Raw genomic sequence first — 22065 nt, 5'->3', positions numbered from 1 at the left:
TAGGTTTATATGACTGCATCCTGCTGCAAAAAAGAGTTTCCACTCATCCACATTTTGAAAACATATAAACTTACTTGATGAACTGCCTGAAGAGGCCTGTGGTGCTGTAAATCATTCGAGCAGCCTGTGACTCTTCAGTCTGAGAGCGGGACACAGTCAAGGCATCGTCCATATGGCCCTCTTGGTGCAGAATAACCTGGAAACATTATTTTCCATTGGTGGTACTTATGTAGGAAAAAAGATTTAAGAACCTTAAAAAGGTTTGCCATTATCAATATTTACTTATTTTCACATTAAACATTAAAGCACACAGATGCAGGTAAACAATACTAAAATCTGACAAATGTCTGGACTGCTGGCAAGCCAGCACCCGGACTCTTCCGCATTGATGGTGCTTTTCCAGATTACAAGCTGTGAATATGCAGTAAAGTAGCTCCATATCATCAAAGATCCAGCCTTTCTAACTGTGTGGTGATAACAAGAAAGATCTTCCACAAGCCAAATTAATCCAGATGTGGAATCCAGGTTTTACAAGAATTTTCACTTTTGATTCGTCCACAGAATAGTCTACCACTTTACCCCAGTCCATTTTAAATGGCCCAGAGAAGATGGAAGTGTTTTTGGATCATGTTCACATGTGGCTTCTTCTTCGTATAATAGATCTTTAACCTGATTTCTGGAAATGTTCCTGAGCTGAGCCTATGCACTGATTTCTATGGCAGAATCATGTCTGTTTTAATGCTGTGCTGCCCAAGGGCCCAAACAAAACAGTCATCCAATACTGATTTTTGGTTTTATCCAGTGTGCACAGATTTCTCCAAATTCTTGGGATCTTTTGATGATATTATGTACTGGGTGTTTGGTATGCAACGACCACAACTGAGAACAGGAAGGCAGCCCAGGGGGTAATTAGCACTGCCCAAAAAATCATTGGCTGCCCTCTCCCACCCCTGGAGGCCATTGCTAGATCCTCCTGTCTCAGGAAAACCAGGGCCATCACAGGTGACCCCTTGCACCCCGCACTCCACATGTTTGACATCACTACCCTCTAGACGCCTCAGGTCAATCAGGTCCCACACCTCTAGGCTCACAACAGTTGGTGTGGAGCACTCACAATTTCATTGCACATTTACAATGACAATAAATGGCTATTCTATTCTTTACATTCTATTCTGTGCTGAGGATGATGAAACATTCAATATATTCACAATTTTAAGTTTAGGAACGTTTTTTTGCAGATTGGTCATTCTGTATCTCTCTAAGATGCTCTTTGACCTGTTGTCAGTTAACATCAGTTGCAAAATGTTAATTTAGCTGTTTTTTCAAAGTAATTACTTTTCCAACCTTTTGTTTTCCATCTGCCAAATCTTTTGAGGTGTGCTGTTATCATCAAATTCAAAATGAGCTCATATTGTTCTTAAAATAACTAGACATTTGACATGTTTTCTGTGTTCTACTGTGAATGAAATATTTTTATATTTGCTAATTATCATGCTTTTATTTATCTTTTACACAGTGTGACAACTTTTTCAGAATTGGGTTTGTATCTCACTTTTATTCCCAGGATAGATCATTACCTTCCTTTTCATCATTCCCAAACGAGCAGCTTTAGCATCCAGGGCAGCATATGTGAGCCACAGGGCTGTAGACACATGCTGGACAAAGCACATGGACTCTCCATACTTAATCTCTGGAATGCCCATCCCCTCAACATCACGCTTCTGAGCCACCTCCACCTTCTCCTGCTCGGGGGGAGAAAAGGACAGTACGTGAGAAAAAAACTGAAGTCAATGAGAGAAGAAATCACGTATATTAACTATGACTATCCAAGTGCACTGAGAAATTCAAATTAAAATGTTGACCTTTGAAGCACGGAAGCAGAAAGCAGACAGTTTGGTGTTCGCCTTCTCGGGATCGACCACCAAGAGGCCCTTTTCCTCATCAAGACACAGGTACCGGCCCGTCGTGATGTGGCGAATACGAAAAGACTGTCCCCACTTCATGTGGCTACCACTCCAACTGCACAAAGTTAAAGAAAAAAACTATAAAGAAGCCAACTAAACTGTTTCATTCACTACTATATTTTGATTTTTGTTGCTCTTCCTTATTCTTACCTTACCCAGCAATTCAACCAACTAATGTGTGTCACATGACTCCCTTGAGGAGATAATCACCTGATTCTGAGGGGTTCCAGCCTCCACAGGGATCGAGCCTGACTGCACACAGTACCGCCTTCATAATGAGCCATCCTGTGGCAGAGTGGGCGCACACATACAGTATGTACATGGTATCACACTAACAAGAAGTTGTTCTACTAAGAGCAACTTAGCGTTCCTATATTCTCACCTGCGCTTTTCTTCTCCTTCCTCTGGTGTAGCGATGGCCAGACATTCGTCCATGTGGCCATGGAAAAGCCTGAGAACATGACCTCCTGTTAAATAACCTGTGTAAAGGAACAAACATCCATTCTGTGTTATGTTTATTTTTACGGGGACAGGGAAGAGACAGAGTTTTTTAAAGCAGGTTTGTACCCTCAGCTAGTTCACAGCCTGAACTAATTGGATTCATGTTCCAAAGAGTCTGCATGAAGGAAGCGTCCACCATGAGATCTCCACTGGCGTAGGACAGATGCTGGGGACAGAAGAGAAGAAGACGATTAAAAAAGACATACTGTGTATATGTTTCCATCATTGTGCAAAACAAGGAGCAGTCGTACCAGGTATCTCTCAGAGGACACACTGACAAGGATGAGGTCATCACCCACCCTGACCTTTTCACCTTCTGACCTTTGTTTAGAAGCTGGATGAATAGTCCACCAACATGCCTCACCTTCAACAAGAGTAAGAAAAAAACAGCTATTTCCAAAAATATAACAGATAACTTGTGTTTGGTAACAACATGCTGATACTGCACAATCACTGCTTATATCCTGTAGCCCAACAACAAAGTGGATATAAACTGCTGACTATTTTTGTCAGTAGCTTTCATGTTGGCAATAACAATAGCACCAGAGAATAATGAGCTAATACCAGGCCTAAAATGTATTCTGCTGCATTTCCCTTACCGGTGGAATCCTCTTGTAAGCCTACATCGAAGGCCAGCTTGTCCGTGAGGGACCGAGATGTAGTCAAACAGCTCAGGTACTGGAGAGATTTTTATAGAGGACATGACTCCAATTAGAGCATTTGAGGACATCTTATACAGGTTTACATTTATTTCTTGCTCATTTCTAGCCTTACCATGCCTGAGTGGTGGTGTCTCAAAAGGATGGCATGACCATACAGTAAAGTGCGGTGACCTCCACCCTGGGACGACTGAGGTGAGAAAAAAAAATACTTAACAGGCCAAATCAACACAAGTGACTGTATACTTTAACAAACACATTGACCTGATGGGGGGAAACAACGACACATTTTTAAAGGTTCAAAGGTCAGAAGAAAAGATTAGAGGCTGGTTGAAACTTTCAATAACTGAAAATGAATGTACTAAAGATCTTTAAGCTCTATTCAGTTAAGCCTGTCCTTTATATTGTCCATTATATGTAGCAACTTTTGTTGAATTCATTGATCCTGTATATGGTGCATAGACTTTTCAGTCAAAGTACACATCCTATTAGGATCAATAATATGTATCTTGTCTTTCAGATGTGTTCAATTTATGTAAACAATATGTCTAGTTTAGTCACAAGTTTATATTAACCAATAGTGACCTGCCCAATTTATTTATTTAAACCCTAATGTCAGTCACCATAGGTTATAGTCTCAAACACAAGCGCAACATTTAACATTTAGGGGTGCTGACAGGAAGATAAGACTAAACCTTTATTAAGGGTTTAGCACCCATAATCCACTGAGATGAGTTAGGGGCAGGTATGTCAAGTGTTAGAATGATGCTAACAGCTCTAAACTGCATTAGCATTAGCACGAGGCTTGGTTAGGACAGGTGTTGTGTTGGCGATTGTGTTGTGGGCCTTATCCCCAAGTGCGTGTGTTAAGAAGGAGCTAGGCCTGTCCGCAGCTCTGGGGTGTCCAATTTCTCCATCCATCCCTGACATATGTTGGTGGGAACCTCTGCTGGGCTGCATGCCATTCTATTCTCATCCTCTTGTTCATCAGTAGGGAAGCCTGGCTCTTCCACATCTTTCAACTCCTGTGAAGCAGGAACTGTCTAGACTAGTCATAATGCAGCTAATAAAAGGCTTGAAATAGTTTCTCTTAAAGCTAGCTTAAGATCATTGCCTCAGCTGTATCAGCTTTCATTCACCTGTCTTATCAAAGATTCAACACTGTTTTTTTGTTTTTTTTGATGTGCTAACTGATATTTTGATTGTATACTAATCAAAATGGCCCATTGTAGTTAAATTGTGAAAAGCATACTTAACTGGTAATCATCTGAAAATGAAAAAAATACCAAAAACAACCAAAAGTTTCTCTTACAAAAACCTTCAAGGATCAGAATGCCTTGATAGTAAACCCAAGTGTGTACATTTATAATGAATTAATCTTTTTTATCAATATGATAACATGTTGTGAATAAAAGGAGAACTGGGATGTGTTATAAAAATGGACCTGTTATGCTCATTTCCAGCTCTTCATTTTTATTGTTTGACTGCTAGAGTGGGCTCACACAGGGCTTTGGTTCAGCCCCTTTTCACCCACTGTTGTAGCTCCTCCACCTTTAAAGCCGCGCTCCCTTTAAGGCAGCTTTCTTCAGATTGTCTGGGTGGTTTTAACAGCATGTGGATGGGGCTTATGTGCTCTTTGCGAGAAGTGTCTGTTTGACATGACCATGTTAAGGATGTCTCCTCTTGCATCATACACATCTAAGTGTAGAAAAAACTCTGACAGACCAGATCCTGAGAATCCTGAGTGTTCTGTTTCCGGGGACTGTCTTTACATACGACCTTATTATTTGAATGTTTGGCCATGTTTAGTATGAGCATCCACAACTGAAGTATGAGGGGGGGAAAAAGAAAAGCATAACAGGTCAATTTTTAAGACTCACAAAGAACAATGATCTAAAACAAATGAGCAACATCAAGCAAGGTAAAATAATAATTATGATGAATGGGCTGCGTTTTGCACAAAATGCAAATGAGTGATGCCTTGTAGCTATGTCTCATATTGTGGGATAGATTGAAGTTTAATTATTAGAAAAAATGCTGTGCTCTATTCTTGCTTCAAAACTGTGGAAAAAAAATCTAATCTTTTCCTAAAACTTTACTTTTTTATGCTTAACAGTGCTGTTTTTAATAGCTCAGCACAGAGACAGTGGACTTGAACTCCACCAGCTGCTAAAAGCTATACACAGGTGTTCATGACAATCACCTACTTATGGTGAGAGCTTAACTGATACAAACCGAGATGTGTAAATGATACAGCACTACGTATTTCATTCACTAGGACACCCACTTGCCAACATGACAGGAACAAGGACAGTTGCCAGGTTGGTTGGGACACACATTACAGGAAATAACACACGTTAACAGACATACCCATTTGTCCAAATCGACTGCCTGCTTTGCAAAGAGCAAGAAGGGAAGGGGAGCGGGTATCAGATGGCAAGTAACAAAATCATAATAAAATAAACACCAAAAATAAGTCCATTGATGGTGGTTATGTAGGCTGAAGGAATTTGGTTCATAATATCTCCAACTGTGAACTTTTTAAATTCATTTTGAAAGCTCCATCTGTGATGGAGCAGAAAAATACCACCTACATATTAAGACAGGACTGGCACGCGCTACTAAACAGTCTGACCCACATAAACTGCAAATTTATTTCTCTCTGTCTAAAACAGAGACATGTCGAGGATCTCTCAGTCTCAGACTGGAAACAAAGTGTTCTGAACCAGGATGTTTTTAAGTACATACAGAACGATGTAGTCAACGGTTTCTTAATTCATATACTGTTAGAAACAGCCAACTTTGCAATAAGGTATGAGGTAAAAATTATTTATCCGTATTAATGTTAGCTGTTGTGCATCAAGTAAAACAGACTGGAAATTGTTAGAGGGTTGCTGCATCTATTTTGTTGTTAAACTTGGCTGGGTACTTCTTGTTGACATGGTGGAAATAGAGTCAATTTCATATGCAGACTTTCAAAAGTGTTGTCGTTTTTCTTGCCATATAGGTTTGGCAGTAGTGGGAGACGACACAGAAAAGTTATGCTCAACAACTGCACACAACAAATTGCAAACACAATGACGTTAGCAATTCCAGCTGAATGTGACAACTTTTGTCTGGTGACAGTAAGATGGACAGTGACAGAGGCAGTAAAATTGCATCCAGAATATACACATTTTTGCATTCAGAGAGACCTTAAAAATCTTCATAACTAAGTATATTTCTTTAGTGTGCCTTTCATCAGTCGCATTCCTTTTAGCACTCCATGAATCTCTTACATTTATGAATCACCCTCTCAATATATTTCTATATATCCTCTACTAGTTTCATTATTTTATTATTTTAGTTATGACCCCCACCTCGGTCATCTCCACGGTGTTGGCCAGCATCTCCTGCAGAGCACGGACTGAGAGAGACTGCTCCAGAATGAAGGAACATATGGCCAGGTCTGGGGGCACATTCTGCAAATGCATAAACAATAGAGAGGTAAATTAAAATTGTTCAAAAAACAAACAAGCAAGTGGATGCACAAGGGAAAGGGAGGAATGGGTAACAGAATCTCACCTGAGCGTTGGATGTGGTTTCAAGGAAGCAGAGACGGTTCCCGAAGCCCTCGCAGGAGAGACACAGTTTAATCTGTTCCTTCAGGACGGAGGCAGTGCACTGCAGAACTACCTGGTCATCCTGCACTCAGTAAACAAACAAACAAACTGTTATCGATATTTCTTATTCACTGTTCTTTTAATTTTAGGATGCATCATTTTACATGACTTATTCAACTACAGTTTTCTCTTACATGTTTGTTGCAGTTGTGCTTGCCAGGTTGTTTTTTTAGGTATTTCTTTTTTTATTAAAAACAATGTTTTCACTTGATATTGCAGGCATTCTGTTGTACAATGCTGACCTTTTATTGACTGAACTGAAATTCTCTGCAAGAAGTGCAAAAAAGGAAAACTTGTCTACAGCACATTTCAAATAGACACTTGCTGTAGAGTACACAGTGACTGAAGTAAAAATGACTAGTACACTTAGAGAAAAACCCTCTGATTTAGTATGTTTTATGACTTTACCACTAATTAATCTGTTGCTTTAAGTAGATAATCTATCACAGCGAATGCTAAACCTGCAATAATTTAGTGCACTTTGAAGCTATGAAACTATTGCATGAATAAATAACAACTTTTCAAATCAATCTTAGTTTAAATCCATCACCACAACAATAACATGACTAAAATAGGTAGATCTTATGTACACATTGAGAAATTTGAATTGTGAATGTGTAAAGGATTAATTGGATATGAGCTTTCAGCAGAATTTAAACAGCTCCTTTTAGTGAGGTATGGCACAATATTTAGATGTGCCTCTATTCCATGGGCAGAATGCTAACAGTGAGTAATTTGTTTGCTCCTCGTCAATGCCTGGACGCTGCAGAGACTGTTGTAAATACAGCAATAAACACCCCCTCGCATGTGAACCTCACACCTGACACTCAAAATTCTCAGCTGTTTCTTCTACTCAGTCATTATGTAAGTGGCTCCATCATTTAACCTGAATACTATCCCCTCTACAGCTCTGGACGGATCCCTGACTTTTCTCCCCTCTCGTCTAACAAGTAATGTATCATTCTGTCTTCTCATTTCTTGAAGTGCTCGCTGTCTCACCCTGGTGATTCTGCAGCTGTAATGTGTCATGACTTACTGTTAGAAAAATAGCAGGGCCTTTGAAGCGAGGTCAAAGGCAGGAAAGGATTTTGCAGATCTATGTTTATAGCTTAGCATATAACAGGAAAATGGAAAACGATGCAGAGCTGTGACCTCATAACATCTACTCATCTCTTATGCCCAGAGGCCTCGAGTATTTCTTTGGCTGAAAAGTGACCCCTCTTCCTTTGGCTGAGCTATCATCTATCATCTCCTCAGCCTAGAAATGTCTTCTCTGTCCTTTCCTTGCTTTGCCTGCTCTGCACTTCAGAAAAGTGGAGCAATGTGTCCTCTCTCTTTCACTGCAGACATGAGCAACAGCACTCAATGCAAGTCAAGAGTTACTAAAACTGCACAGGGCTCGCACAGTTTTTTTTAACCTGACTTTTAAACCTCAGAAGTATCAGGAAACAAAATTGGATTTGGAAGATTTTTTTTTGTCTCCCTTGTGCAACAACAATATCTACCTACACAGCACCAAGCTGAGATTCAGACCAGTACCTGCACGCACTACAATGACATGCATCTTTATCGACTCAGTATACCTGTTCTAAAGCCAGCATTACAGAACGACAATAAGGCTACAAGGTCTAAACAGCTCTAAGTCAGGGTTAAACTGTCTAAAGCGATCATGTTTTGAGGCCAGTGCACAAATACTCAAACCTCATTAAGCAGATAGGGCTGACCTAATAAGAGTCTGAAAGACTAAAGTTACCAAGTGGTTTACTGTTGAGTGATCAGGTGGCAACCATACACACTGTATGTCCTACAATTATACAGCAGTCCTGCTCATTGGCTTCTAATCTATTTCAACAGCCGCTGCCCCACATGGTAGACAAACACAGCTTCTACCTCTGCAGTCATGATCTAAAAAAAAAACAGGATTTTCTAGAGGACTGCAAGGACTAAAGTTTGTATAGAAAGAATACTTTTTTTGTTTTCTTTATCAGTTTTTCAATTTGTGTTATTTTTTGTGCGTTAGTATTTTGTGAACATGTTCTTGAAAGTGGTTAATGATGATTATTAGCTAATATTTGGGACTTTGGAACAGAATAAACACCAAAGCCCCGCCACACTGTGGAAAAGTCATTTGTGACACAGTGAAGATAAGAAACCAACTTTCCCCAACATTTATAATACTCCTAAGTCAAATGTATCAGCAGCTACAGGGCAGTGTCCTTCCAGAAGTCACACAGTGTGAATCACTTCCAATTTGACCACGTGAAAAGCTGACACACAAACCCACAGGCTTAGCTCACACAGTTATTAATAGAGGCAGCTTTAAGGATTTGGAAGATGTGCACCTGACAGTTAATTGTACACCAACCACAACTTCTGATTATTTGTTCATCTGTTGTGACCATATCTGATGGGACCAAGACAGCTAGGATTCACTGAGTGGAAGTCAGGATGTCATGATTATTACTCATCTGACCCACTGAACTTATACCTGAGCCACATAAAAACATAAAACACATTTAATGCCTCATGCAAATGCTGCTTGTAAGGCTACAGCCAAACCATGTTAGGACTTGGCAGCTGAAGTATCAGGATATTTGAGGTTAAAAGGAGAAGTTAAGACAAACGGAACGAAAATAGTAGACAGACAAACAAACAAACCAACTAGTGAGCATTAATAGCACCAACAGAAGTATGTATTGCACCAGAGATTTACAGCCACAAGCACAGATAGTGAAAGCAGACACCTTTGTATATTCTCTAGGGCCCTCTAATGGTGCACATGCAGACAGAGGATAGCCAAGGATTCCCCAGAAAAGCAGGCATGGTGCCCGCGGCAGACAGGAAGTAAACAAGCAAACAGATGCAAAATGGTGAGTGATATTTGCTCCCTCTAATCCTTTCATGATCTCCTAAACTAAGAGATTAGCCACAATCAGGGAACCAGGTGTAATAGAACATCTGTGAACAAAGCTGGGAAAAATATTGCTGTGGCCGCGGCGGTGCGTCACTGTTTGGTTTGTTTGGTTTGTGGACAGTGACTGTTTATAGAGGATGTTCTTAAATTACAGCTGGGGCAACAGCATCTTTGACACACCGCAGGTCCCCAAGTGTAAGATATAGGCCTAGTTTATCTGGGATTTAACAGTTTATGGGTTATTTGGGACATCTTTACACCGGTATGTCCGATACAATGACGTCAACACTTGCAACAAAGTTACACTTCTAACTGCTGGTAAATTGACCATTTTCCACTAGCAGGTGATCAGCTTTAATTCAGCACAAAGGGACTGTGAGACAGGAGCAAGTGGGTTTATAGACACGTTTATAAAAAAAAACTTCTTTTTATACTGAATTCTAGTTATATATTTAGAAATTACACTCACACACTCATCCAACTGAGTCAAGTGGTTTCTCACATCAGAATCAGCAGCTCAGCAGCAACAAACTAGTTCTGCCTTTTATGCTACACAGCTACATCTATGCTACTGAAAACCTGTCCTTTAATCGAATCATTAGCAAACAGATAACATATTCATTCTTTCTTTATGGCTCTAGATTTCTGTCCAATGCTCCCATTTAACTGTGCTGATGCAGGACACCCCAGGCTATTGATTATATTCCTGTAGACATAAAAAGAGTGAGGGACAGCACATTACTCAATATGTGGGTGGAGGAGAGGAACAGTTCAATAAGCCAGAGGGGAGAATAGTGATGGGGTTTCCCTTTGAATACTGGGAGAGACCATGCAGGTGCACAATCAGCATCCTTCGTCACAGCTGTCTAACAGAGGGGTAGTAGAACTCACAGGGTTTTAAATTAAATTAAAGCTTCCAAACATCCTTCTCCTGTTCTCCCTGACTTTTATTGCACATTTCACTCAAAGTTTAAAGTTTCACTCTTTATTCTCATTCTTTTATACAAAGTTTCATACTTTGTACAATACTACAATGAAATTGTAGTAGTATTTTTACACATCGGTGCTAAAGAAACACATACTACTATTATATGTAGTATGTGTTACTATATATAAAATTATATATAAAATCAAATATTCAATATGTATATTTATATTCTGATGTATAAGCAGTTATGTCTTTAAACTCTTGAATTTAGACTTAAAAAAGGACGAAATCTTTATTTTTCCAATATCTTCTCAGGTCTGTGAAAGCTGAGGATGTGAAATCAATCATCGAGTCTGACAGCTGTGTTAGGCTGCATACAGTGCTCACCAGATAAAAACCCTATAATTTACCATAACACCTCTGAAACCATGTCATAGCATCAGTTGCACTTTTTTCTGGGATTAACTGTAAGTGGGTTAAAAAAATATTTAAGTGCATTTTTTGGAAGTATCTGGATTTATGGGATTCTTCTCCACAGCATAATATCATTAGGAGGCATCTGACCTAAACTCAATCTGCAGCATGTGAAACTGCAGCCCCAGACCTGCAAGCAGATTAATTAAGAACTTTCTTCAGCAGCAAGAATAAGAAAAACACTCTATTAACAGATGGTATAGCCCCCACAGAGCCCTGATCTGAGTCATTGTGCACTTACATGAAGACACAGAACCAAATGAGAGTGGCCAAATCTACAGAAGAGCTGTGGCAAGTAATCCATTATGGTTTGGCTCATCCTACTTTGTACCTTCTTTGAAAAACTGTGTGAATTTTAGAAAAATTTTCAAATCTCAATTTGTCGTTAAACAGCTCAACAGAAGTTTCTTTTCTTTTTCTCTTACTGCTAATGGTACATATAACTCCTCTAACTATATTACGGTGTTAATACTTGTATGACACTCGATAGTGAAACATCATAAACGTCATTCAACACTGATTGAAAAGATTCAGAGAAAGTCATGCACACATTACAATATCTACTTAAATGCGAAGCTTCTTTCCCTTTCAGTTAGCACCACATTAGAGCAAATTTAAATCCTCCCTAGGTGAATTGGAAATACCAAAAAATGTTTCCATCTGCTAAAGTGAGAGGCTTCCTCCTCTGAGCTGTTTTTTGTATTTGCAGCATTAGAGAAAAGCATATTGGCTGACAGTGGGATACTAAGCATTAAACCCATTTTTACACAACTGCAGAGTAAATATTACAGGTCAGAAGAGAAATGACAGGAAAAATAAGAAACTTCCTATTGATGCAGTGATCTAAGGAGTAATTACAATGCTGTAAATGTATGTGTCTGCTTTAGGTGAGATATCTAATGTGGAATGATGACTTGGTTTTGCAGATAGCTCATAAAGAATGAAAGTTAGCTGAGATAGGCAAAGAACAAAGGCAGGGAAGCTGTTATGCTACATTAAACTATTGCAGATAAATCTTTCATAATAGACGGGACGCAATGTTGTGAACATTAAGAGCTTTCTCTTTTATTCTTACTAATTTTCTCTAAGCTATTTGTTTCAATGTGCATTTCTCACCCGTTTTATTCTCTCTGTCCTTTCATCCCTTTCCTTCTTTCTCCGTTACCTCTACCAACCCTGCTCTGGGCCTTCCCCTTCCACTCCACTCCTATTTTAGTTGGCTGCACCTGTCACTATCCCATTCCCTCCTTCTGCTGACCAGCAGATACTTGGAGGTCTTACTTGAAGAAAGAGCCAAAAGAGATTCTCTTGCTCACAGGCAAGATACTGAACACATAGGAAACTAGCAGACATCTTCTGCTACTGAAGAACATAAAGAAGAAGGAAAACAAACCTAAACTAATGTTACAAAAAAGCAGTTTATATTAGAGCTACTGGAGATGTTAGTTTAGATGACAGGCAGTAATTAATCATTGCAAATTCTCTAAAAGCTTAGTGGGTTGCACATTTAGAAAACACAACTTAGCTAAAGCTGTGTTAACTCTCAAATCCAGTGCTCAGGAAGATCTAAGTTGAATTTTAAATAAAAGTTTTGAAAGCCCACACAGGCTTTATTTTCATCCAGGTTAGAAAAACAGCTACAAACTACCAGAAATGACGCTAAACTGCCTCTGCCCTTTGAAAGATGATAATCCTGACAGACATTAGCAAATGAATGGAAAGCAATTTTATATAAATCAGTTATTTTAGCTGGCCTAAATCCATGTTCCATTCTTCAAAAAAGTTCATTTGCTTTAAGTCTATGCAAAATATTTTGCTGATCAGCAAGCCAATGTAAGACAGATGTGAAATTTTGAAGTTACACGCAGCATTAAGAGTCACGGCACAGCAAGATGACAAGACAAGTGTTACATGTTAAAAATGAACATACAGCAAAATACCCAAAAATACAAGGACTGAAAAGACAAAAACACTAAACATTTGCACACCATGCTTCTATGTTCCATTCATTTCTATAAGATATTCAATGACAGAATTAATGTAATCTATCACAATGACACTGGTTCTACAATGTTTTCCTGTTAAAATGGGTTATGTTGTTAAACTGTGATACAGTGCTAGACAATGATGACGTAACAACTCATAAATGCAGATTCAGCTTTGATGTGTGCGTTATGAATACAGTCTCTAACAGCATGTGTCTGATTATTGAGTTTTATACCATGAACTAGAATATATCCATGACTGTATATGAAGTATTAGGAGTGTTCGGTTTATTTGTTTACCAGCTACAGAACAGTAGAAGACATTATTTTTGTTTTTTGGTTAAATACAGGCTGTATGATAACAACTGGAATGAGGCATAGCAATGCCAAAACAAGTTGTGTTTGCCTTAAGTTTGTAAGTATTTAACTCTTTACAGTTCCCCTCACTTCACTTTGTTTGGACTATTTAAGTGTAAACAAACACACACAAGCATAACAAGACAGTTGTGTCACTTTGCAACGCTTGTACAGAACCCCCCACACCCCTATGTCTGTCTCGTGCCCAAGAGCAAAGCGGACCACCTGTTTATTGTGTAAACTGCTGTGACCAAAGCAGGCAGAATGACAGGTGCTGGGTGTGTGTGTGTGTGTGTGTGTGTGTGTGTGTGTGTGTGTGTGTGTGTGTGTGTGTGTGTGTGTGTGTGTGTGTGTGTGTGTGAGAGAGAGCAGCTTTATATGTGTTGCTATTCCAATGTGGATGTGGTTATCTCCTAGGCTCAGCACTTCTAAAGCGGTGTTTTGCTTGCACTCTCCCTATCCCCATTACCCCGTCTGTCATCTGCTGTCAGTACAATATCTGCTGCTACTGTAGCTCCCAGATGTGCTCAGTGTATGTGTGTGTGTTAGAAAAGAGAGAGAGATATCAAAAGAGAAGGGACACAGTCGTTCAGGGTGAAATATGGAGACTCCGTATCTCAGTACAGTTATACAGGAACACCATCAAACAAAATATGTATCAACAGTTTTGGCCTTCCTCAGTCAGCCTCATCTCATCTGCAGATGAGTAACCCCCCCCCCCCCCCCCCCCCCACCCCCCATGACCCTGGCTTGAATAAGCTGAGGAAAATAGATGGATGAATAAAAATGAAAATTATAAAGATAAAAACAAAGGCCTTGATTTTATAGTTACAATCTATTGTTTTTTTTTCCCAACAATATCTTTATTTTTATTTTTTTTTACATTTTAATGACTTACAAAACAATCTATTGTTTTAGAGGATTTCTTAACTCTCTCCTTTTACCCAGCAAAATACCAATTCAGTGTTCACTGCAAACATAATTCAACAGCCCATAGTGTTCTGGTTTAAAGGCGATATTCAGGCCTGTATTGACCGTAAATGTCATAACTGTCAAAACAATGTACAGTGTCTCTGTTCGCTTGATGCACAGAGAAAGACACCCATGTCTACACATGTACACATACCACTTCTCCCAAAGGATGCTGGCAAATAGGACACTGGCTCCTCTGGTTTCTCCCTCCTGAACGTGTGCACTTATAGTGGCACACTATAAAAAGAAACTGCTGTTATAGACTGGAACTCGACTGCCCCTTAAACTCGCTTGCTTGTGTGCTTTAAAATGGCAAATGTGGCATCGTGAAACAGTGACACAGCTTTTAGTTTCACCAACAGAGAAACAGCACCGCTGTCTGGGATCTTTCACGTTTATGTGAGACATCAGTGCAGGCTGTGGCTACCACTGAAGAGAAAAGAAAAGTCTGCTAGCTACTGCAAGTAAAGACAGTCTCTGCTCTGACAGTAAATGCGGGGGCTGAAGTGCTTGCACATTTTTTAGGGGGCAGGCTGAGTACGAGATACCTGTAGTTCACCGAAGGGCATCCACTTTGTTTGAGTGGAGACCGATTTTAAATAACCTGCTACTGCAGAGCAGGTGGAAAGGCTAAGCTCACTTCTGAATGTACAACTATTCAAGCCACACTGCGATCAGTCACCGCTGTATGAGTCACAGGCCAGGGCTGTATTACAAGAACACCATAAACCAGAACCAAATAGAGAAGGACTGCTGAGTAATCTATAAGTGGCTTTTCGTGATGTAAAAACAGTCACTGGAGATGTGCTGAAGTGTTCCCCGTGTCCCACACTGAACAGCATTTACAATTTAACGGATCTCATCTTGTCTTCTTTTCCTCCCTCACTATTAAACATCCCCCACCCCTAACCCCCAAATCACTAAATGCAGCACTAAATGCATTGCCTTACGCTAAAACTCCCACGGCTTTTCTTGTTACTTGGAGGATTCCCAGCAGGGGTGAAAAACAATAGAGTAACAGAGAAAATGATAAAAACAAAGGGACCAATGAGATTACAATGCTTTTTCTTTTAGCTGCTTTAATAAACAAACAACAAAAGGGTTCAGTGATTTCCACAGGGGAGTAGGGAAGTCCAAATTATGACTTGTAGTCCCGATGATGGACATGAGGGGGCATTTGAACTTTATAAAATTAGGACCTTGAATAAAAGAGAAAAAAACACCGGCAGTCAAGTTAACCGTAACTGCATATAACACATTACTTGTGAGTCCCAAAATTTTACTTCTATGACCTACAGGCGTTAGTAAGATATAACTTATGCTTTACTTGAACTAATATCTTAAACAGCTAGCTCATAACGAAAATAATTACCTGCATTTCTCTTAACTTTAAAGGTTGACTTTGCTCATTTGCCTGAAATTGTTTTACAGAAGTATTTTCTAGGTATAAGCCAAAACCCTGAGCTCAAAAGAAAGCCTTGACGTGCAGGCTATGAACCTTCATGTCTCATTACATAACGGCAAAAAGATAACATTGGACATAGCTACAATCTGCTGCCCAGCTGGTCCAGGTGAGTTAAAACCTCCTCTGTGCTCTCTCTTCATTTTCTTCACATCTCCCACTTCCAACATAACCAAGGGAACTACCCCAACAGAGTGAGACAGCTGACTCACACAATGCCTCCCATGTATTTAAAAGAGTAATAACCAGAAACATTTGGTGGATGCTTTAATCCAAAGGCCTAACAGCGCCATGAGCACCAACATTTTTAGTACTGTATTCCTGCAAAAAATGTCGACAGAACCTCTGACCCTGACACTGTTAGTGTCAAAGATAAACCCATTGAAGTCCACAAGACATTAATAATTCAAAGAGAGCTACACTATTTATTTTTCTTTTGAAGTGTTGGTGTTCTATAGTTTCATCCTAACTGATCCTCTTGGACCAAATGACAAACCTGCTGAAGGCATTCAAAGTGTGGCTTGCAATTCATTTGTAAGTTTCTTAAGATAGAAAATAACATTTTTTTGAGACAGCAACAGCTGTGTTACTCTGTAATTCTTGTGGTTATTGTGAGCTGGCTTCACAAGCTTGAAATGAATCCTGTCCATCAATAATTTGCTTTTGGTTGTTCTGTATGCCTCTGTCTACGCTCTTTTATACTTGTACTTGCACTTTGGTATTCACATCGAAACAGATTCAGTGTCACTTAGGTAAACATTTCAGCAATGATAGCAATTACACAAACTAGCAGAAACACATTTCACTGCAGTGTTTTTGTTAAAGCTGTTTGCAAAGGAAAACCAAGTGAAACACTTTGATAGCTCACACAAGCGTCTGGAAACAGTCTGCTCAAAAGTCAGTATTACTTTTCACTGACACATAATATATGTGTCAGTGAAAATAATATACGATATCTAAATGAATTTTTCGAAGGAATTATTACGTTTCACACAGGCAAAGATATAACGAGAAGAATTAACAATAGGTTCCCTGCACTGAGCATTAATTGGGAGTTCAGGAAACATATTTCATCTAATTTATGATTGTAGGGGTTGGAGTTTATCCCAGCTGACATAAAGTAAAAGGAAAGGGGTTGGGAAACATTTTGCCCAGATCTCTTGTAGGTCCTAATATAAGTTGGTAAGTTTTAGGTTGCAGTGATAGAAGCAGTGTGGATTCAAATAAAAAACAGTGATCAATACAGACATCTAGACCAGTTTCATTGAGTGTTTTCTCACATATTGTGGTTATAAAGACCTATTTTGCCTTCTCAGCTGGTGCAGATGGTTCTGGGGGGTCTTCTCCTACAGGTTTTAAACTGTGAAGTGGCTATCGCAACACTCTGTCTGTTTGCGTCACTAAGGAAGATGTATAGCTTTTGGGCAGCTGTCCCCTGCAAACTCTGGCTAGCTTGTTGCTCTGCCTTCTCACCCCACTCTGACAGGCTCTACTTTCCTTAGATATAAATAGATAACGATGCTAACAGATGCACCAGCCCCTGTCTATCTATCTGTGCTCACACACACATATGCACACATACTCTGTTACCACCTATTCTTAAATCTAGAAGATTATGAAGATAATTTAAAAGAGATTATGCAAGACAATATGCGGTGCATTGTGGAAAGATCTAAATATGACTGAGTAATGTATTTCTGAGCTCTTACGAAACTGAAATAATCAATTATTAGGTTTAAAGAGATCAACTAATAAGCAGGTCATGGCACAATGAGGGCGGCGTAAAAATAGTCAACTATATACAGAAGCGGGACTTGGCTCTGTGAACTGCAACTACAAAATCTGAGTTTTAAAAAATTCGATGCCAGGAGAGCAAAAGGGATACAAGTGAAGAAACCATTCGTCCAGGAAACACTGAAAGCGCCATGAAACTGATGATGGAATATGAGGACTGGTTGAAAGTTAAATCAAATGATTTTCCTACATAAAAAAAATAGTTTTGTTTCTCTTCTCACTTCTTTTCTTTAATAACTCGTGACTTCACTCTCCATCCACTAATCTCTAGAACTCGTCTACAAACAGATGGGCAGGTTAGTCCTTCACAATAGGAAAGTAAGTAGGACTTACCGTTCGCAGGAACTGAATCTCCTCCTCTCCCTCTCCCCCTTCTGCCATCTTTCACCGAGGGTTATTCGCAGCTCCTCAGGAGAAAACAGAAAACCCTTCAGTTTTCTCCCGTCAGGATTTGGCTTTGCTATGTCCCTCCCTCTTTTAGTTTCCTCGTTCCTGTACCCCTCTTTCTCTTTCGCACTCTGCCTCAGTGTCTCTCACTCTCCGTGCTAGTGTGTGTGGGTGTACTGGAGGACAGCATGCGTCCTGTGCTCTCACGGTGTTGTGAGAGAGTGACAAGGAGGCAAGGCTCTCCCCGGCTTCTCTCTCCTCTTTGGATCGTATCCCCAACAGCAGATGAGAGTAGGAGGGATGGAGGGTGGATGAGGGAGGGGCAGGCACCTTGTTACACATTTACACCGTTCACATCCAGCCGTGGCGCCATGTTTGTAGAAGTGGGCCACTCCTTCACACAGGCTGCCCCCCTCCATCACCCTCCCCTTCTTCCACATGTCTGAGGCTATAAAAGGAAAGAGGGGTGAGGACTAGCCTTTGGGGAGCGTGCAATAAGAGCACACAAAAGCACACCTCAGCTCTTCAAAGTGAGTAAGTTACTGTAGCTGTACTGGAGCACTGTAACAAAAAAATAATTTCCCCCAGGGATCAATAAAGTATTCTGATTCTGATAGCTGCTCTTCACAAGAAAACCATTTGGGATAAATAGTGTATCAGTATATTAACATCATACTAGATCTTCTGGGCCCAACATGAGCTATTTGGAAATTCAGATATCTGCATCACTTGACGAGCAGGTTGCATTAGTTCTTTGTTTTATGTTTGAAGTATTGCAAGTCACACTTACAAGAAATTTGCTATATTATTTACCATATATGGCTCATTATTCGTTTTAGTGCTGATTGATCTTTTAATCAAAATGAACTTATATACAACAATAGCTAAGTTAGACACCAAACATCTTTAGTCATAAAGCTCATCTGTGTGTTTTGATCAGAATTTGCAATTTGGAAGCTACTTTCAGCTGTTCCTTTATTGGTAAATGGCCTGTATTTGTATAGCTTTACTAGTCCCTAAGGACCCCAAAGCGCTTTACACATCCAGTCATCCACACACTGGTGATGGCAAGCTACATTGTAGCCACAGCCACCCTGGGGCGCACTGACAGAGGCGAGGCTGCCGGACACTGGCGCCACCGGGCCCTCTGACCACCACCAGTCGGTGGTTGCCCAAGGACACAACGACCGAGACTGTCTAAGCCAGGGCTCGAACCGGCAACCTCCCGATTACAAGGCGACCTCCCAACCCTTGAGCCACGATCGCCCCATTAGGGCGATCCCCCCAAGAGCCACAATTGTAGCACTGCATGTTTGATCTGGCAGATTTTTATGCCAGATGATCTTCCTGACACAACCCTAAAGGACTTTGTAGCTCTACTCAAAATATTTAACTTGTTAGACAAATAACTAAACCACTACGGTTCATAACTTTCCCAACACAGTCCAACTTTGACTATACAAAAAAAAACTCTGACAGGATGCAATGTTTTCATTTTATTTTTTTTAAACGTGGCCTTGAAATGAAATGGCAGAAAACATAATAAATACTTCATAGCCCACATTTATGCTGAGAAGTTGTGTCATCACATCGCTTGTGTTCTTTAAACAATAGTTGAAGAGAGAAAACTGATCTGTTACAAAGAACTGGTTTAGATTCTTGCCTGACATGCAGGTGTTGTTGAGTGACTCGTTGTTGATCAAGGATTATTTTCACCACTATACTACAGGAATTGTATATTATATAACTCTCATCCTTGTAAGTAAGTAATCAAGTAATCTGTTGGATCAAAGTACAGCTCAACTTACAGCTTGGCACTTTCAGTGTGGTGGACACCACTGAAGCTGTCTTACAGCCCAATCGATAACTGAACGAGACACTCTGCACAGATATTTTGTCTGGCTTTTAATTAGCTCTTTGATCTTTTACACTCTTCCATAAAATTACAGTTTTATGCTTCAGTGGTAAAGTAGCAACCTTCCTACTTCCCCTAAGAATAGTGATTCATTACCAGCCTATTATTTTGAGTTTCCCTGTCACTTATCTGAAGCAATACCTCTATCAACAGCCTCTAGATGGTTTTAGTGCTGCCTGGGTTTAACATTTAAGAGATGAACTCAGCAGTGACTGGGGAAGAATCCAGCAGGTAAAATCATAATGAAATTGACTCAGTGATGAACAACACATTCATTTCCACAGTAAATTAATCTATTATTCATTTACTCTGTAAAACAATTGGCAACGTTGGTCGTGAAATATAAGGATTTGTTGCTTTTTATGTTTAATATCACTTCATTATCATTGGGTCCTGAACTGTTGACTGATCAGACTGGTTGAATTTAACAATCAGTGTGAACAGTACTATAGATGTAAGGACAATTGATATTTTTTATTTGTTTTAATTTTTATATCTTATTTCAGGGATCTTATAATTCATTGAAAAGCAAAGAAATAGCAGTTTAGCTTGGAAAAAAATGCATTGCATCTAGACACAATGTTGTCAGCTGGCTGTGAATCAACTATGTAGGCCTCCCAAAAATATTTTTTGCATGGCATAAGCTTTCCCCTTGAAAAGCCATCTTTTCAGAAAATCAACAGTTGCTTTTGATTGAAACAGTGGATCTGCAGGAGCGTCCGTGTCACACCCCTCCTGACAGGCAGAAGGGATGCACCAGACAATAAATCTGGAAGTCTGAGTGCTGGGGGGGAGAAAAGCACATCACACTCTCACAGCAACGGTGACCAGCCTTCAGACACTGTGCTCATGCACACATCCCTACCTCCCCTGTCTCCATCTGGCATCCTTGAGCATGCTTTCTTTCTCATCCATCTCCCACTGCAACCGCAGCTGGCAGCGGAAAAGCTGTTTCAGGACGCTGCTCGCCGGGACACAACTCCTTTCAGCGGATAACGGAGAGCAGGAGGAAAAGAGGCGGTGAAGAAGGCGATACGCCACTGAGGCGGAACTAACATGAATTCTGGGAATATGAGTCTCGATTCAGAAGTAACCTGCTGACTCCCGTTTTCTGCCAACTCACGAATCGTGCTGGCTTTATGTGCAGTTGCTGCAGTACGCCTGAAGGAGGCAATATAATACAGAGAACTGATGGGAAAAGGCTTTACAGGTGTCTCTCAAGCGAAATAATTAATTAACGATATATATTAGAGGTCATGACAGTATCACAGTCAAAATAAGATAGGTGTTGTTTAAAGGAATTGATTAATTAACTCAGATGGAGTTATTTTACTGTTTTATTGAAACCTGGTTCAAGCAAAGGGAGGAATCCCCTGCAAACATGTGATGTAATGAAACTTTCAGCTCTTCCACGTAACAGGACGGCTGCTCCGTAGACTGTAAGCATCACGTTTGGTGGTTTTGCTGCGAATTTTCAAAATATGTACTTTGCATACATAATAGATACAAAAAAAACATATAGAAATATACGCAGTGGTTACGACAAAAGTCTTATGGGGGCTTTAAAACTCAGGTAACGCTGCAGGTAACGTGGGCGTGCCAGCGTGTTGAGTTATAGTAAAATGGCACTAGCTGTTCTTTTGTCCAATGTTCTTCACCAGCTGAGTGGCGCTTCCTGTTTTAAAGAAGCATTGCTTAAGATTACAGTAAGTTTACCACATTGTCCGGAAATGGCGTGTTGTGTCTTTCTGCAACATGTGCATGTACGCCCCTGGAGATCTTCAATAATCTAACTTCTCAGCGAAATCCAAGTGCATGTTAGGTGTTTTTGACTTGGCATGCAAGGTCTGCGGGAGCCCTGTGCATCTCTCTTTGCTTTTGAATGCAGTGTCGCCCACTCACTGTCTCTGCCAGCCACTCAGCTTCCTGCAGCAAAGAAGCCACCTCTGCAGACTTGGGGACATTAATGTCCCCTGTTTGGTTGCCTCTTCCTCTTGGGGTGTTAAAACAAGGATTCCTTTGAGCCTCCCTGTCCAGCTGCACAGCGACATTCACAAGCACAAACACTACCTCCCTGTGTAATCACTTGCT

The 22065-nt window shown here is 40.1% G+C and overlaps 1 protein-coding gene across 6 annotated transcripts in view; it reads right to left on the bottom strand.

Moving 5' to 3' along the window:
- The window catches only part of ryr1b (ryanodine receptor 1b (skeletal)), a 65083-nt gene extending 44208 nt beyond the window's left edge, over positions 1-20875 (bottom strand). For 2 of the 6 annotated variants that reach the window (XM_086262252.1, XM_086262254.1), the window contains exons 1-13: positions 18006-18302; positions 6689-6808; positions 6484-6585; positions 5495-5515; positions 3240-3314; positions 3065-3143; positions 2717-2829; positions 2532-2631; positions 2347-2443; positions 2175-2249; positions 1863-2019; positions 1578-1742; positions 75-196 (exon numbers count right to left, since the gene is read on the bottom strand). In XM_086262252.1, coding sequence (XP_086118378.1) covers positions 75-196; positions 1578-1742; positions 1863-2019; positions 2175-2249; positions 2347-2443; positions 2532-2631; positions 2717-2829; positions 3065-3143; positions 3240-3314; positions 5495-5515; positions 6484-6585; positions 6689-6808; positions 18006-18053 — 1274 coding nt within the window. In that variant the 5' untranslated portion in view covers positions 18054-18302. Of the gene's footprint in view, positions 1-74; positions 197-1577; positions 1743-1862; positions 2020-2174; positions 2250-2346; positions 2444-2531; positions 2632-2716; positions 2830-3064; positions 3144-3239; positions 3315-5494; positions 5516-6483; positions 6586-6688; positions 6809-18005; positions 18303-20839 lie in introns of those variants that run through there. The other 4 variants (XM_086262251.1, XM_086262257.1, XM_086262253.1 and 1 more) reach the window with 4 other exon arrangements.
- Positions 20876-22065: the final 1190 nt, after the last annotated feature.

Source organism: Aulonocara sp. 'chitande type north' Nkhata Bay, linkage group LG14 (assembly GCF_057382095.1).
Source record: "Aulonocara sp. 'chitande type north' Nkhata Bay isolate Kocher_YH1m ecotype deep benthic linkage group LG14, A_spYH_male_GT1.1, whole genome shotgun sequence".
Classification (NCBI taxonomy): Eukaryota; Metazoa; Chordata; class Actinopteri; order Cichliformes; family Cichlidae; genus Aulonocara; species Aulonocara sp. 'chitande type north' Nkhata Bay.
The sequence above is the reverse complement of the archived record's forward strand: the minus strand, read 5'-3'. Positions and strand labels throughout refer to the sequence as shown.